The 18668-nt window shown below is 38.7% G+C and overlaps 1 protein-coding gene across 6 annotated transcripts in view; it reads left to right on the top strand.

The window, feature by feature from the left end:
• RANBP3L (RAN binding protein 3 like) overlaps positions 1 to 18668 on the top strand; it is a 268002-nt gene that overhangs the window by 209599 nt on the left and 39735 nt on the right. The window contains exons 1-2 of one of the 6 annotated variants that reach the window (XM_078066643.1): positions 14924 to 15082; positions 15314 to 15517. The exons of 3 other annotated variants lie outside the window; for them this stretch is intronic. In XM_078066643.1, coding sequence (XP_077922769.1) covers positions 15427 to 15517 — 91 coding nt within the window. In that variant the 5' untranslated portion in view covers positions 14924 to 15082; positions 15314 to 15426. Of the gene's footprint in view, positions 1 to 14923; positions 15518 to 18668 lie in introns of those variants that run through there. 2 more of the 6 variants (XM_078066642.1, XM_078066641.1) reach the window with 2 other exon arrangements.

The raw sequence follows: 18668 nt of genomic DNA, 5'->3' as shown, positions 1-18668 counted from the left end.
CTGATTGACTTATTTTGCTTAGCATAATACCCTCTAGTTCCATCCATGTCTTTGCAAATGGTAAGATTTCATGTTTTTGATGGCTGAGTAGTATTCCAGTGTATATACACCATATCTTTTTTATCCATTCTTCTGTTGATGGACATCTGGGCTCTTTCCATAGTTTGGCTATTGTGGACATTGCTGTTATAAACATTGGGGTACAGGTGCCCCTTCAGATCAGTACATTTGTATCTTTGGGGTAAATACCTAGTAGTGCAATTGCTGGGTCATAGGGTAGCTCTATTTTCAACTTTTTGAGGAACCTCCATACTGTTTTTCAGAGTGACTACCCCAGCTTGCATTCCCACCAACAGTGTAAGATGGTTCCCCTTTCTCTTCATCTTCATCAACATCTGTCATTTCCTGACCTGTTAATTTTAGTCATTCTGACTGGTGTGAGGTGGTATCTCATTGTGGTTTTGATTTGTATTTCCCTGATGCTGAGTGATGTTGAGCATTTTTCATGTGTCTGTTGGCCATTTGTAGGTCTTTGAAGAAATGTCTGTTCATGTCATCTGCCCATTTCTTGACTGGATTATTTGTTGTTTGCGTGTTGAGTTTGATAAGTTCTTTATATTTTGGATACTAGCCCTTTATTTGATAAGACATTTGCAAATATCTTCTCCCATTCTGTTGGTTGTCTTTTGGTTTTGTCAACTGTTTCCTGTGCTGTGCAAAAGCTTTTTATCTTGGTGAAGTCCCAATAGTTCATCTTTGCCTTTGTTTCCCTTGCCTTTGGAGACGTGTCTAGCAAGAAGTTGCTGTGGCTGAGATCACAGAGGTTGATACCTGTGTTCTCCTCTAGGATTTTGATGGATTCCTGTCTCACATTTAAGTCTTTCATCCATTTTGAGTCTATTTTTGTGTATGGTGTAAGGAAATGGTCCAGTTTCATTCTTCTGCATGTGGCTGTCCAATTTTCCCAACACCATTTGTTGAAGAGACTTTTTTCCATTGGACATTCTTTCCTGCTTTGTCAAAGAGTAGTTGACCATAGAGTTGAGGGTCCATTTTTGGGTTCTCTATTCTGTTCCATTGATCTATGTGTTTGTTTTTGTGCCAGGACCATACTGTCTTGATGACAGCTTTGTAATAGAGCTGGAAGTCCAGAATTGTGATGCCACCAGCTTTGCTTTTCTTTTTCAACATTCCTTTGGCTATTGGGGTTCTTTTCCAGTTCCATACAAATTTTAGGATTATTTGTTCCAGCTCTGTGAAAAAAGTTGATGGTATTTTGATAGAGATTGCATTGAATGTATAGATTGCTCTAGATAGCATGGACATTTTAACAATATTTGTTCTTCCAATCCATGAGCACAGAACGTTTTTCCATTTCTTGTCTTCCTCAATTTCTTTCATGAGTGTTCTATAGTTTTCTGAGTACAGATCCTTTGCCTCTTTGGTTAGGTTTATTCCTACGTATCTTATGGTTTTGGGTGCAATTGTAAATGGGATCGACTCCTTAATTTCTTTCTTCTGTCTCATTGTTAGTTACAGAAATGCAACTGATTTCTGTGCATTGATTTTATATCCTGCCACTTTGCTGCATTCCTGTATGAGTTCTAGCAATTTTGGGGTGGAGTCTTTTGGGTTTTCTACATAGAGTATCATGTCATCTGAGAAGAGTGAGAGTTTGACTTCTTCTTTGCCTATTTGGATGCCTTTTATTTTTTTTGTTGTCTGATTGTTGAGCCTAGGACTTCTACTATTATGTTGAACAACAGTGGTGATAGTGGACATCCCTGCCATGTTCCTGACCTTAGGGGAAAAGCTCTCAATTTTTCCCCATTGAGAATGATATTCACTGTGGGCTTTTCCTATATGGCTTTTATGGTATTAAGATATGTTCCCTCTATCCCTACACTATGAAGAGGTTTAATCAAGAAAGGATGCTGACTTTGTCAAATGATTTTTCTGCATCTATTGAAAGGATTGTATGGTTCTTGTCCTTTCTTTTATTAATGTAGTGTATCACATTGATAGATTTGCGGATGTTGAACTACCCTTGCAGCCCAGGAATAACTCCCACTTGGTCATGGTGAATAATCCTTTTAATGTACTGTTGGATCCTATTGGGTAGTATCTTGGTGAGAATTTTTGCATCCATGTTCATCTGGGATATTGGTCTGTAATTCTCCTTTTTGGTGGGGTCTTTGTCTGGTTTTGGGATCAAGGTAATGCTGGCCTCATAGAAAGAGTTTGGAAGTTTTCCTTCCATTTCTATTTTTTTGAAACAGCTTCAGAAGAATAGCTATTAATTCTTCTTTAAATGTTTGGTAGAATTCCCCTGCAAAGCCATCCGGCCCTGGAGATGGCTTTGTTTTTTGGGGGAGAATTTTTATTGGGAGATTTTTGATTACTGCTTCAATTTCCTTGCTGGTTATGGGTTTGTTCAGGTTTTCTATTTCTTCCTGGTTCAGTTTTGGTAGTTGAGACATCTCTAGGAATGCGTCCATTTCTTCCAGAGTGCCTAATTTGTTGGCATATAGTTGCTCATAATATGTTCTTCTAATTGTTTGTATTTCTTCAGTGTTGGTTGTGATCTCTTTCATTCATGATTTTATTTTTTTGAGGGTCCTTTCTCTTTTCTTTTTGATAAGTCTGGCCGAGGGTTTATCAATCTTATTAATTCTTTGAAAGAACCAGCTCCTAGTTTCATTGGTCTGTTCTACTGTTCTTTTGGTTTCTATTTCATTGATTTCTGTTCCAATCTTTATTAATTCTCTTCTCCTGGGTTTAGGCTTTATTTGCCATTCTTTCTCCAGCTCCTTTAGGTGTAAGGTTAGGTTGTGTATTTGAGACCTTACTTGTTTCTTGAGAAAGGTTTGTTTTGCTATATACTTCCCTGTTAGGACTGCCTTTGCTGCATCCCAAAGGTTTTGAACAGTGTGATTTCATTTTCATTTCTTTCCATGAATTTTTAAAATTCTTCTTTAATTTCCTGGTTGACCCATTCATTCTTTAGTAGGATGCTCTTAGCCTCCATGTATTTGAGTTCTTTCCAAATTTCCTCTTGTGACTGAGTTCAAGTTTCAAAGCATTGTGGTCCAAAAATATGCAGGGAATGATCCCAATCTTTTGGTACTGGTTGAGACTTGATTTGTGACCCAGTATGTGATCTATTCTGGAGAATGTTCCATATGCATTCAAAAAGAATGTGTATTCTGTTGCTTTAGAATGGAATGCTCTATATATATCTGTAAAGTCCATCTTGTCCAGTGTGTCATTCAAAGCCCTTCTTTCTTTGTTGATCTTTTGCTTAGATGATCTGTCCATTGCCATGAGTGGGGTGTTACAGTCCCCTACTATTATTGTATTATTATCGATGTGTTTCTTTAATTTTGTTATTAATTGGTTTATATAATTGGCTGCTCCTATGTTAGGGACATAAATATTTATAATTGTTAGATCTGCTTGTTGGATAGACCCTTTAATTATGATATAGTGTCCTTCCTCATCTTTTGTTACAGTTTTTGGTTTAAAATCTAATTTGTCTGATATAAGGATTGCTATCCCAGCTTTCTTTAGATGTCCATTAGCATGATAAATTGTTTTCCACCCCCTCAGTTTAAGTCTGTAGGTGTCTTTGGGTCTGAAATGAGTCTCTTGCAGACAGCATATCAATGGATCTTGCTTTTTTATCCAATCTGATACACTGTGTCTTTTGATTGGGGCATTTAGCTCATTTACATTCAGAGTACGTATTGAAAGATATGAATTTAGTGTCATTGTATTACCTGTAAAGCCACTGTTTCTGTGTATTTTCTCTATTCCTTTCTGATCTATGTTACTTTTAGGCTTTCTTGTCGCTTAAAGGATCCCCTTTAATATTTCTTGCAGGGCTGGTTTAGTGATCACAAATTCTTTTAGTTTCTGTTTGTCCTGGAAGCTTTTTATCTCTCCTTCTGTTTTGAATGGATATAGTATTCTTGGTTGCATATTTTTCTCATTTCTCACCCTGAATATATCATGCCAGTCCTTTCTGGCCTGCCAGGTCTCTGTGGATAGGTCTTCTGCCAGTCTAATGTTTCTACCCTTGTAGGTTATGGACCCCTTGTCCAGATTTTCAGGATTTTCTCTTTGTCTCTGAGATTTGCAAGTTTCACTATTATATGTTGAAGTGTTGACCTATTTTTATTGATTTTGAGGGGATTCTCTGTGCCTGCTGGACTTGAATGCCTGTTTCCTTCACCAGATTAGGGAAGTTCTCCACTATAATTTGCTCCAATATACCTTCTGCCCCCCCTTTTCTCTTCTCCTGGGATCCCAATCATTCTAATATTGTTTCACTTTATGGGATCACTTATCTCTCAAATTCTCCCCTCATGATCCAGTAGTTGTTTATCTTTCTTTTTCTCAGCTTCTTTATTCTTCATCATTTTGTCTTCTATATTGCTAGATTTATCCTAGCAGTTAGAGCCTCCACTTTTTATTGTATCTCATTAATAGCCTTTTTTTTTTTTTTTGACTTGATTAGATATTAGTTCTTTTATTTCTCCAGATAGGGATTCTCTAGTATCATCTATGCATTTTTCAAGCCCAGCTAGTATCTTTATAATCATTATTCTGAACTCTAGTTCCAACATCTTACTTATATCCATACTGACTAGGTCCCTGGCAGTCAGTACTGCCTCTTGTTCTCTTTTTTTGAGGTGAGTTTTTCTGTCTTGTCATTCTGTCCAGAGAAAAATAGATGAACAAGAGAACCAAATAATAAAATGGCAACAGTGACCCCAGAGAAATATACACTAAACAAATCAGAAGAGACCCGAAACAAACAAATAAAAAAAATTTTTAAAAAGAGAGAATATAATCAGACAGGTGAACAGAACAGAGCAATAGACTATATCCTGAGTGTATTTTGGTCTGTTTGTTAGAACAAACTACATGCCAAAATTGTAAAGAAAGAAAAACATGTATATACAAAAATAAAATTAAATACAATGAAAGGATGAATATAAGTGTAAAAGTGAAAATTAAAAAAGATTTTTAAAAAAGAGTTGACAAAATAAGAAATTGGTTGAAAAGGAAAGAGAAAAAAAATTTAAATTGAAAGACTAAAGAATTGTGGGGGAAAAAAACCATGAATTCTATATACTACTGTCCCCTAGTTCTGTGTGATCAGTAAACTTGGTCTTGGCTGGATGTTCTTGCTGAACTTCTGGGGGAAGGGCTTGTTGTGCTGATTCTCAGGTGTCTTTGTCCCAGGCAGAATTGTACCACCCTTGCCAGGAGGCCAGGCTAAGTAATCTGCTCTGGATTGCTGTATGTGGCTTTTGTTCCCTGAAGGCTTTCCATGCCACTTTAGAGGATGAGAATGAAAATGGTGGCCTCCCAATCTCTGGTCCCAGAGGAGTCAGAAGCTGGGGCCCTACTCCTCAGTGCGCCCTCAGAGAAAAGCAGTCAATCATTCCTGTTTCTCTGGTCTCCGGCCGCACTCCATACTCACCCAGCCTATGAGCGAGCATTCCTATCTCAGGCATGTGACCCTGTTTTGAGTCTCCAAAACCTGCAGACTCCTGCAGCGTGCACCCACATTGCTCCTCCCAGGGGAAGGATGTTGGGGGGGGGTGTCTCCCTGCGGTTCTGCCACTTCCTGGGCCCCTGCTCAGAGACCGGTCGCCTGACCGTGCAGGGGTTTGCAGTTTATGGCAACCCTGAGCTGAGAGCTCACTGGGCTCACTGATTGCAGCCAGCTTCCCCGCTCTGATGCCTGGGAACTCTGCTGCACTCAAGCACCCCCGGTCTTCCTGTGACCCTGGGGATCCTGAGACCACACTGTCCCACCTAGAATTCCACCCCACTTCACCACGTGAGCACCTTTCAGGTAGGGACGTCCCTCACAGGAACAGACTTCTAATAGTTCTGGTTTGTGCTCTGCTGCTATATCACTTTCCAGTAGCCGGCTTATGGAGGCTCCCTACCCCCGCAGTTTATCTTCCCATATATCACCTTGGATTCACTTCTCTGTACCTCCTACCTTGCAGAAAGTGGTTGCTTTTCTATTTGTAGAGTTGCAGCTATTCTTTTCTTGGATCTCTGGTTGAGTTCGAAGGTGTTCAGAGTGATTTGATAGCTATCTAGCTGAATTCCTGGGACCAGACAAAACTAAGGTCTCCTACTCCTCTGCTGTCTTGGACTATCCCCCCCCACCTCTTTTTTATCCACTTGTAAGTCCTCATAATTTCTTACCCAATGATAGCACACACATAAAGATAACTTTCTAATCAACATCACCTATATTTTTTATTTATCCCTTTGTATAACTTTTCATATCATCTGAATGCACTTTTTAAAGATTTTTATTTACCTATTTGAGAGAGAGCAAGAGAGAGAGAGAGAGAGAATGAATGGGGGGTGGGGGGAGAGGGAGAAGCAGAAGCAGACTCCCTGCTGAGCAGGGAGCCCGATGCGGGGCTTGATCCCAGGACCCCGGGATCATGGCCTGAGCCAAAGGCAGATGCTTAACCAACTGAGCCACCCAGGCGCCCCTGAATGAATTTTGAAGTGTGTGCTCAACTTCTTATTTTGATTAGTCTTTTCTGTAGTAAGTTTAAATCACCTCTTCTCTATTGTCTTCTTTAAATGTTTATTTAGGATTGATTATCTCCACGGGTTTATTTAGGAAAGCTGACAATGAAGAAGTATGTTTGCTGACTCAGCTGGTGATATCCATGAAAACATACCAGAAGTTTTATCTAATCGTGCCAATAGCACTTAAATCTAGGCTTCAGAGTTCCTGGGAGAGCTTCAAGCTCCACCTAATTGAAAGACATTTTAAAGAATCAGAAGTAGAAGGCTGATTCTTTCTTGATTTACCCTTTCTTGATTTACTCCACTGGACCCCTGAGACAACGAGCCAGATCCTGTATTCTGACCCTTCTATCCTTCTCACGGATACATGAATATATCCTTTCCATCCTTTTAAAGCTCTGTCACTCTGTGTCCTCACTGGGCAACAAAGGAGTGGATTCAGTGGCTCTGGTACTGATTTAACTGTTCAGGGAGCTCCCACACTACAGCTCACTGGGTGCTGTTGTTATTTGAAGTTGAAGATCAATATCTGAACTATAACACCTGATCCTCACATGTCAGTCATGAATGCCAGGGAGATAAGATGTGTGTGTGTGTGTGTGTGTGTGTGTGTGTGTGGTTTGGGAGGCAAGAAGTGGTTGTAGTCCTACAGTAAAAAGTTAGTTGATATTTCTTGACTATTGTGAACAGGCCTCTAAAGTCATATATGTGGGAATATAAAAAGCTCATAGGTATTTTTTCTTCAGTGCCCCACCAAGGAGCTGAATTTAGATGAAAAACTTGCTTCCATCCTTGAAAATGCAACCTGTTGTGGACTGAATGTTTGTGGCCTCCCCCCACCCCAAATTCATATGTTGAAATCTTAACCTCCAAATGGGAAGGTGTTAAGTGGGGCTTTTAGGAGGTGATGAGGTCATGGGCAAGGAGCCCTCCTGACTGGGATTAGCACCCTCATAAAAGGGACCCCAGAGAGCTCTCTCACCTTCTTCCCACCATGTGAGGACACAGTGAGAAGTCAGCAGCCTGTAGCCAGGAAGAGGATCCTCACCAGAACCCAACCATGCTGGCACCCTGATCTTGGACTTCCAGCCTCCAGAACTGTGAGAAATAAATTTCTGTTGTGTATAAGCCATCAGTCCGTGGTATTTTGTTACACCAGCCCAAACTAAGATACAACCTAATTACATTTGTAATAGAAATTTTAAATAGAAATAATAAAATAGTAATAAAATTAGAAAAATGGTATAGAAGGGAACATCTGTACAGTTGAGAAGTAATGAGTAAAATGACTCTTTGGTTTTCTTTAAAAATGGGTTTGTCATCTTCATGTAAGGTCCAGCCTTCTTCCCCTGCCACAGGGGCCTCTGACTTCAATGGTCATGCCCCCTTGCCAATGGCAGGTGTTTGCCCGTATACCACAATGTGCGTTTGTTTATAAATTGTATTCATGCGCTGCCCCACAAATACATTATGAATGTTAAAATTTCCTATCTTTCTATATATTTTATAATATATTGAGTAAAAAGTTAAATAGGAAAAGAAATTTGGAGAGTTTCTCTCCACATCTTAATAAAACACTTTGCCCATTTCTTGTATCCTTTCAATCAGGTTCATTAAAAGTAATTATATTTTAATTTTTTATCACTGAAATTAAAAATATGTATATAAGAGTAGTCATGAAGGAATAATAAGTCCAATGTATTCATCACTTAATTTTAATAATTATCCATTTATAGCAAGTCTTTTTTTTTGAGTTCTAGGGGGCTTTTATTGAGATAAACTAACAAAAAGCAAGTTTTTATCAGGGGCACCTGGGTGGCTCAGTTGGTTGAGTGTCTGACTCTTGGTTTTTGCTCAGGTCATGATCTTTCAGTGGTGGGATGGAGCCCCACATCAGGCTCTATGCTCAGTGTGGAGTCTGCTTCAGATTCTCTCTCCCCCCTCCTCCTGCTCTCTCTTTCTCTCTCTCTCTCAAATAAATAAATAATCTTTTAAAAAACAACCCCCCCCCAAGATTTTATCAATCATCTTTTCTGAACCTTATAAACTTAGCAGAGATTCTGGTGCATATATGTGTACATACAACATAACACATCCCAACAAAAACAGAGTCCCACTCGAACACTTGCCAATTAACAGAAGGCCAATTTTTCCTATCCCCAAATGTTTTCAAAAATTTGAGTCACCACTGTTCACTTCTCAGTGGAACTGGTCCCTTGTGGCTAGGGACATTGGGATTCTCTCCCATTTTTACTGAACAAAAAATACATTTCTTCAAGTTTTAGTTTTGTTCCAAAACAGGGAAGTGACTGTTTTCTCCAGGTACCCCTCCCCTACAATCACTGGTTAAAATACAGTGGAATTTATGGCATGTCTTATGTCATCTATACCTTCCATATCTTCCTCATTCAAATTATTTTGAAGCAAATTCCAGACATATAATTCCATCTTCAATATATCAAAATTATATTTTATGCCACTTAATTAACATAAAAAATGAGTGAAAGAAGAAATAGAAAAAAAAGAGTGAAAAAGAAGAAAGGAAGGAAGGAACCAACATGCTAACTAATGAAGGAAAGAAGGTATGAGGAAGGTAGGGAGGGAGATACATAGTTTGGTTATTATTTTATTCCTGTGAGTGTAAATTCCTATCAAGTAACAAAAGTTTGGTCTGATGCAAGTTAATTTGCTTTATTTTGGAAATGATCCCAGCTAATGAATGTTTACCTTCAAAGAGTTCAGTTCTACTGCAAACCCATTGACCCCATGCCCGTGTACTTCAAACACTTTTAGGTGAAATTCAGACTCTGTAGGTTCATTTGATCCTACCCAGATGGTGGACATTATGGAACCAGAACGACCATACTCTGGGTTTCCTTGCCACTTAAAACAAACAAAATAAAACTCTGCATTTTTCTGCCCTTTGGTTTTATTTTGTCTTGTTTTCACTTTGGCTGAAAGGCTTCGATAAAACTAGAAAAAATGTAAAGCTACAGAGATTAAATACCAGCGCACAGCAACAATCAAATTTCACCCATAGGAGAATAATCAGGTAACTTTCCTACAACCTCAGACACAGATAATCATTTCCTGAGCTCACAAATACAACACCCCATTCTGTAGGCACTAGATGAAAAGACATGGGTTTATTTTGCGCTGAGGCCAAAGCTATTTTACTAACTGACCTTGGATTCTGCTGACCTCCAGAGGGAGCCCTGTGGCAGCCAAATCTGAGGTTCATCTGTGAAAGGGCCAAAAGTAATTTTGTTTCAAATGCCAAAGCAATGTTTATGGAGTGAGGCAATATTTCTGATAACGGAGACCCAAATGTTGGTGTTCAATGGATTAAAGATCAATGGTAGCAATTTCAGAATAGTGAGCACCTTTAATAAGTAAGCAGTTTGGGGCTACACCAGTGTAGCCTCCTGAATTCATGGAGAGCAACAAGTGTTCAAGCAGAACGATCTCTAATACAACCACTTGCCTCTTCTATGTTTTGACAAATAGCAATTATGTGAATCCAGCCAACTGTGCTACCTGAGAAATTCTTTGAGCTAAAAACATATAGTGACTTAGAGTAACAACAACTCTAGACAGCCACAAAAGCCTGCTTTGCTGGTGTTTTATGATATACACGTTGCATAAGCCATTGTGAGATCTTGAAACTCAACATTCTCCTCCACCATGTCTTTGGTGGAAGGAAGAGTGATTTAGAAAAAAAAAAAAAAAAAAACTACCACGTGACGATATAAAGGAGCAGAAAATCTGTTATTTAAAATCAATAGAGAATCTAAAGTCTGAACATTGGTTCGTCAGTCTTGAACTAAAATGACCGTGTAATAATCCTGCAGTGCTTTGGAGGTCATAGTGAGGTTCTGACCAAGGAGGGCTCATGGTTTTCATGTTTGCATTCTGTTGAGGATCTTTTATCCTATTCTTTGAGGATAAGAGTGATAAATGCAATACTACTGCTTTTTATTTATATTATACTTGTCATTCAAAGCAGTCTGAAGACTTTCAAAGAGTAGATATACTTTTACACTAAATATCATAAATACTTTTGAAACAAGGCAGGTTATTAATTAAACAAGTAACTCACTTGCATACTAATGTACAATGCATGTGTTTCTACTTTTTAAACGTGGTTCAGCTGAAAGACAAAACCTTATAAACTTAGGACCATTTATATTATTCAACCAAGTACTGTGCTTTCTGAGCTATAAATTCTCATCATAAAATATCAATTTTTCTGGTATCTACCCCAAACGCACTAGTTGATAAGATTATTTACCTGTGACATGTCATTCCACTCTACCCCCTGAGAGTACAAAGACACAGGTTAAGCAAAGAGAATATGGGAAAGAAGGAAGAATCCAGACCAACAAAAATAGTGGTATTTTTTTTCATTTAAATTCAATTAGCCAACATAGAGTACATCATTAGTTTTTGATGTAATGTTCAATGATTCATTAGTTGCGTATAACACCTGGTGCTCATCACATCACGTGCCCTCCTTAATGCCCATTACGCAGTTACCCCATCCCCCCATCCACCTCCCTTTCCGCAACCCTCAGTTTGTTTCCCAGAGTCAAGAGTCTCTCATGGTTTTTCTCCCTCTCTGATTTCTCCTTAAGTTTTCCCTCCCTCCCCCTATGAATCTCTGTACTATTCCTTATATTCCACATATGAGTGAAACCATATGATAATTGTCTTTCTCTGATTGACTTATTTCACTTAACATAATCCCCTCCAGTTCCATCCATGTCAATGTAAATGGTAGGTATTCCTCCTTTCTGATGGCTGAGTAATATTCCATTGTAGATATGAACCACATCTTCTTTAACCATTCATCTGTTGAAAGACATTTTGGCTCCTTCCACAGTTTGGCTATTTTGGACATTGCTGCTATGAACATTGGGGTGCATGTGCCCCTTCTTTTCACTACATCTGTATCCCTGGGGTAAATACCAGCAGTGCAATTGCTGGGTCGTAGGGTAGCTCTATTTTTAACGTCTTTTGGAACCTCCATACCGTTTTCCAGAGTGGCTGTACCAGCTTGCATTCAATAGTGGCATCTTTTTGACATCACAGAGAGTCAACAAGGGACAAAGCTTGAATTTCATAGAAATTCTACTTCATTTTTAATCAAATTGCAAGTAAAAAATGCCAAATTATTCACCTCTTTTTTGACTCAACCAGACTTCACTTTCTATAGGCTGACTCCTTGCTTTTATTTACAATCAAAAAGCAAAGTATATTATGCCTATTATGAACTACTAACTTGGTAGTGTTTCTGAAAAATAAGACTATGGCTTACTATAGCGGATTCTTACTATGGCTGATACAGCTGGTGTTATTTTATATATTCCTGTAAAAACACTGCTTTCAGCTATATTGGCTTATTTCCAGTGGAAATTGGTGAGTCAAAACAGAGACTCCTCCCAGAGCAGGCATGTGACCCAACATGCAATGTAGGAGCCCAGGAATCTCCTTAACTCAGTCAATCATAGGGTCACTGCCCAGTGCTGACTCGATGCACAACCGTGGGACACAGAGGAACCAGGTGACAAGTCTCCCCTAGTATTGTCACTAGTCCCTTATGTTGTGGCACTGGAAACTATGTGTAGGGAGTTCTTGTTTGGTTTCATCAGCCCTCGGGAAAGATATAATGAATGAAATAATGGAGTAAACCAGATCTATTTAAGGGGATTAGGCTTATTTACCTTGATAAGAGGACTTTTAAAATATTCCATCTAAAAAAGTCAAACTCAGGGAAACAGAATAGAGTGGTGGTTACCAGGGATTGGGGGTGGGGAAAATGGGAAGTACATTGGTCAGAGAGCAAACATTTACAGTTACAAGATTAACAAGTTTGGGGAGCTAACGTACAGGATTGTGATTATAGCTAATACTACTGTATCATATACTTGAATGTTACCAAAAGAATGAATCTTAAACATTCCCACCACACACACACACAAAAAGTAATTATGTGACAGGATGGAGGTGGTAGCTAATGTTATAGTGGTAATCATCTTTCAAAATATAAACGTATCAAATCACCATGTCGTATACCTTAAAATTACACCATGTTATGTGTCCATTATATATCTCTATCTCTATCTCTATCTCTATCTCTATCTCTATCTATCTATCTATCTATCTATCTATCTATCTATCTATCTAATTTCAGACACCACCCCATACCTCCGACTCTGCAGTTGGGGCCCAGGAATCTATCTTTATGACATTCCCAGAGTAGTTACTCACCAGGTTTAAAAATCGAGGGCTTAGATTTTCAAATGCACTCCCAAATCCTACTCATATTTTTAGGTTTAAATCTATTTCTTTCTCCTTTCTCAGGTCTTTATATTCACAGAATGAGTGTTGAATAATTTCTTGCATTGCTTACTAGAAGTTTGTTTCATTTGACAAATGAAGACACAAACTCAGGGATGTTAAGTACTTGGTTCAAGGTTACACAGTACACTAATGGAGTGCCAGGGCTAGAAAGCTGTCTGTTTTAGCCTCTGTGGTTAGTTGACTATTCCTTTTCCCTTCTTTTCCTCAGCTTTATATCCATGAATAAGGAAAATGGAGGCACGTAGGGGCTTCCTTGAAAAATCAGACATAAATCAGGGTAAATGTAGATATTAATCTCTAAGCAACACTTTCTCTCAGAGAGAAACCTACAGAATGAAAAAGACTTAAGACACATATCAACTAAAGACAGTGTGTGGACCTTGGGGTCCCAATTTGAACAAAATGTAAATTTGTTTTTAAATTATGGGACATCAGGAAAATAAGAACACCACCTGAATATTCAATTACATTAAGGAATTGTGTTTAAATATTAAAAGGCTGACAATTTCATTATGGCTCTATTTTTCAAAGTCCTTGCATTTTAGAAATACTTATTGTAATATTTATGAATGCAACAATCTCTGGGAAGCTTCAAATCCAGTGGTGGGGTAGGGGGCAGGAGTAGCTGTGATGAGACAGATTTGAAATAAGATTGACTATGAGCTGATAATGATTGAATCCAAGTGATGGTGCACAGGACTTATTATGCTATTCTTTCCACCTATTCACATATATGTTTTAAATTTCTTACTATAAAACTTTTTTTTTTTTAAGAATCCATTTCTCTCAAGGGCTGGCTTACAATTTTGTGGGTTATTTGACTTACCTATATAATAATAGGCTTATTAGTGAGGTCCACAACTTGATAGAATATCAATAGCTTTATGCCTTCACCAGCCTTCCACCATGACTGTAGGAGATAAATGCCAACCATTAAAGCAGAAACTATGGTTCTCTAGTAACAGCAATCTCTTTCCAAGCAGCTACATACTTCTATAACCTGTTGCACTGTGAGAGACCTAAAACTGCAATAGGTAAACTATTAAAATGATGAAAACAGTTTAATAAATAATAGTAATTGTGAAAGAGCAATCACACAGATCATAAGAGTTTTCATAACTCAGAGTATGCTTGGGAAATTGTTGTTAACTGTGTCAAAGTAGAAGGAGGACGCACCCAGATCTGGCTAGGGGGTAACCTAGTTAAGATGTCAAGTTTAGCACCAATTTCCAATATGTCCAGGAAGCTGCAGCACCCAGACTTTGAGGCTGAACACTCTGCCTTTCTCCTTTGTCCCAGCCCACCACCTCCATTCAGAATCTACAGAGCTGTGAATCTTAAAGGGCAGGATCTACTAGCATTCATTACAACTTCAGAGGTAGCAGGGTTCCCAGTTAAATGAAAGGTGTTCAGGGTTTGTTTTTTAAACAATAATTAAATATTCTATTATTTCAATGAATATTTCAATGAAATATGCTATTTCAGCACAGGAAAACCCTGGAAAAAGCTTTGTTTTATGACCTAGAAGTGGAAATAGAGAGTCTAAGGGGAAACAGAGGTAGATTTCTGGAAAGATAATGTTTTATGTGTTTATTTGTCTTCCAGAACTCCAGATAGTTGTGTTGGCAGGCAGGCTGCCCTATAACTGCTCCCTTCTGAAGACTCAGAGGTATTTACAGAAACTGAAAGTTCCAGCAGTATATTTCCATGAGCTCATTACCCGTTCCGATGATATCCTTTAGATGTTGCATGTGCAAATGAATATCCATGCGGTATAAACCCCTGCTCTGAGCTTTTGTTTTAATTACAAAGTAGCAGAAGTCAGATATGTGATTACTGTAACATCAGGGCATCTTTTTAGAATCCCTGCTTTGGTCACTATTATTCAAAGCAACTCCAATGACATTTCTTGCCTGCCTCTTTATGCTAATCAGCCTAGCTCACTCGGCTCCTCCTCCTTCAGCTTCCCTTAAGAACTGTTCACTTTCAGCTGTCACGGAGGGTAACTCAGACAAGGCTTAGAAATCACTTGATTTAACTCAGCAGCACTTTTTAAATTTTGTGTCTATTACTCTAGCAGTCCTCTCTAAATACCAGAGGCATTAGGTTCATGTCAGCAGATGAGTCAAAAATTGCCAAAACGGTAATTGGTTAGAAATAGTTATTTTGTAGCATTTTACACTGGGGGAGGAGGGGGGCGGGAAGCTTCAAAGTGCTTTGAAATGAAAGAAGAATTAAGTTGTGTTTTTATCCAAACGAATTGGCATCTTTATTTGTAGGGGAGGTTACACTGGTAAATCTTTATTTCAAGAGTCATGACTTGGAAGCGCTTGGAAGTTTATTAGAGAGGTAAATGTTTTACACTCACGGACAGGATCTGCATGTACCTCTGTGGCTCTGGGTGCCTGGTGAGGACCATTTTAGGTGACTGACCAAGGGAAGGAAATGCCTTAGTGAGACTGGAGTCACAGCCATATTGCCACCACCATGTCTACCATACAAAGAAAAGGCAGAAGCCACCTGTTTAACAGTTTGTACACCTGTAAACTGAAGCTTCCAGAAGACCAGCGACAGCAAGGTGAGTCAGCCAGGCTAATGGGCTGTGTGTTCGGTGATCTCCCAGCCATTCGCATTCCAGGAAGAATGGTAAGCTGGGGAAGTACCTGGGGAATCTCTGGTTGTGAAATGCTTTACGATCTTTGATTTTTTTAACTCTGAGAATAGACATACTAGTGATGCATAAGGGTGAGTTCGCTTGGATTCACTATTGGTTTTTAAAGGACTATGGGAGACTATCAAGAATGCATATTTCTTGGACTTGTCATTCTGCAGCTTATGTGCTTAAACTTCAGGCCACTGTCATTTTTCTAGACTATGCTAGACTTGTGTAATTCAAAACGTCCATCCAGGCAAGGCGGCATCAGCTACTAGGGGAATCTGCTGAGAGTAGCTTTAAGTGAGCCTGGAACTATCTTCCCTGTCCTGTCACTGATGGCTCGCTTTGGGATTTCAAGTTTAAACCTCATTTTTGCCCAGGTCTCTGACTCATTCATTTGTGGGAAAAATAAATATATTTTTGACTCTTCCTGTTACGATGTAGGAAGAGCTGGAGACAGACAAGGAAAAGTGTCACATTTCACATGCTGGGTCCTCATTCAGACTCAACTATCTATCTGGCAGCCCCATTTTCACCATCAGTCTTTTTAAAATTTCAAATCCACTACCCAGCTGCATCGAGTAGTGGCAGAGGGTGGACATGAATAGACCAGATGATTCCTCCAATCCGTTCTGTCATGGACAGCAAAGGACACTTGAGAAAAAGGCAGGGTTCTGTCAGAGATGACATCATCACTCCCCAGAGGCTAAGGATTGGTCCCAGACATTTCTAACTTGCCCTCAATAACCACTGATGGATCTGTCTGTGTATGGAGCTAGGCTACCAGCTCTTTATTTACTTTTCCATAGACACAGTTTTAGATTTTAGTGGCCTGGAAAGTATTGGCTCATGGGCTGAAACCTCCCGTTGCCAAGGTGGATCTGTGTGCTGACATTTGCAAGACAGTGTCAGGCCACCTCCCTGCATTATTCTGGACTTCATGCTGTACAAGGCTTGGCACAGTGTGGGTAGAAAATACTTTATAAGAAATGGAAACAGCAAAAACTTGTAAGACCATTCTGTATCATCAGGGCTTCTCTAAATTATTTTAAACTAACTGCCTTAGCATGTCAAGTCCCGGACTGTGCCAGGGTTCAATCATAGCACTGTAAAATTTTTACCCTTCTGTTAGTAAACTCTAATTCATCATAGGTTTTTGTTGGCTTTTCATTTTGTTTTAAATGCTTAAAGTGACCTCCCCCCTCCGTTGCTAGTATAATATTTATTATATAAAATTTGCCAGGGGGAGAATTAAGGAGATGGTAAAAATCATCAGCCAAAGATAGTTGCTATTAACATTTTAATGTATATTCATATACATTACAAATAAATACATATACAAATAGAGTTATTTTATATATAGTTGTTTTGTAAACTGCTTTTTAATTTAATAATTGATTATGAACAGATTTCCATGTCATAAATTCTTCTACAACCTTATTTTTAACAGTTGTATACTATTCCTTTAAATGTAGGTAGCAAAATTCCTTAGACAGTTCTCTATGATGAGACATTTTATTTCTATTTTTTCACCAATACAAACAACACTGTGTTTCACATAAATCATTGCAGAGATAAGATTATTTTCTTGGATACATTCTTAGTGGTAGAACTGTGAAGTCAAAGGATATGTATGTTTTTAAGATTTTGTGGGTTTTTTTGTTTTTTTGTTTTTTTTGCCAATTGGTCCTCCAATCAGAAGTTTATGGGTATATTCTCAGTAATACTGGGTAATATTTTTAAAAGCTTTTCCCAATTTTATAAGTGGAAATGCTATCTCACTGTTGTTTTCACTGAAGGCAGGCTGTCTTAATATTCTCTCCTCTTATTGGCCATATCCAGAGGACACTGGAAAAATCATTATGATGACATACTTCCCAAAATGCCAACAAGACAAGAAGTCTGGTCTCTTTTCTCAGACTGAAGCTTTTGCCTAGAATGTTTTGAAAGCAACCATATTCTTCCACAACCGAGTCTCAAAATATCAGCCCGCATAAACCACAATCCATAAAGTTGAAAAGCATGTTAATGCAATCCAGACTGGCCACTGACTGCTACAAGAACTGTCATCTAGAGATCTGAATTGACAAGTGACACTGGGCAGTGTTTGCTATGCTGCTAAATAGCATTCTACTTACTGTTTGGGAGTTGAAAAGTATTCATTGAGTGTAGTATCCTCCAAGCTATATTTGCACCTTGCTATTATACAAACTTCAGCAAAGGTCCAAGAAAGCAAAGCCGTTAGTTTCAGAGAGTGAGGTCCGCCTGTGGATTTATTCACTGAGGCATTCTGAGTCTGTGGCTTTGGCCTACCCCCAGCCACACCAAGGTTCCAGCTTTTTAACTTAACATACGGACGTGATTAATTGGCATTTAACTCTTCCGAGGGCACAACCAGATTCAACACATACATACTTTCTAGCCCTCCACACTATATGTTGAAGCGCTTGTTGTTGTAAAGCTGTACTTTTTGGGTGATCACTTACATAAAAGTCACTTGTTCTTTAGCAACTATCTGAACAATGACTATGCAAAGCACTGTGCCAGTCACCGGGTACATGAGTTGAATCAAACCAACTAAGCCGTGGTTTCCAGTCCACACAGTGTTTACCTGCTACAGCAACAGATGCTCTAGAGTCCAGAACAGTAGTCCAGGAGGCTCCTCTCTCTACTTGTTGCTGTCTGATAGCTTCTTCTGTGAGAGTTCAAATCCGCTGATCTGTAACTCGGATCTGAGACCACATTTGTCAACATTAACATGTGTCTGCAAAAACCTCAACAACGTTCAGTACGCATTACATGCAGGTACTAGGCAAACTTTACCATATTTATGTTTTATAATGCTGTATACTTTAAAATTTACAAAGTAAATTTCTAAAATGCTTTAAAAATTACAAAATTTTCAATACGTGACACCTCATTTAATTCTTACAATAGTCAGGTGAGGTGGTATATTAGTCAAGATTCTCCAAAGAATCAGAATCTATGGTGTGTGTGTGTGTGTGTGTGTGTGTGTGTAGATAGATAGAGATAGAGACAGAGATAGAGATAAAGATAGAAATTTATTTTAAAT

Source organism: Halichoerus grypus, chromosome 2 (assembly GCF_964656455.1).
Source record: "Halichoerus grypus chromosome 2, mHalGry1.hap1.1, whole genome shotgun sequence".
NCBI lineage: Eukaryota > Metazoa > Chordata > Mammalia > Carnivora > Phocidae > Halichoerus > Halichoerus grypus.
This window is presented reverse-complemented; position numbering and strand designations above follow the sequence as displayed.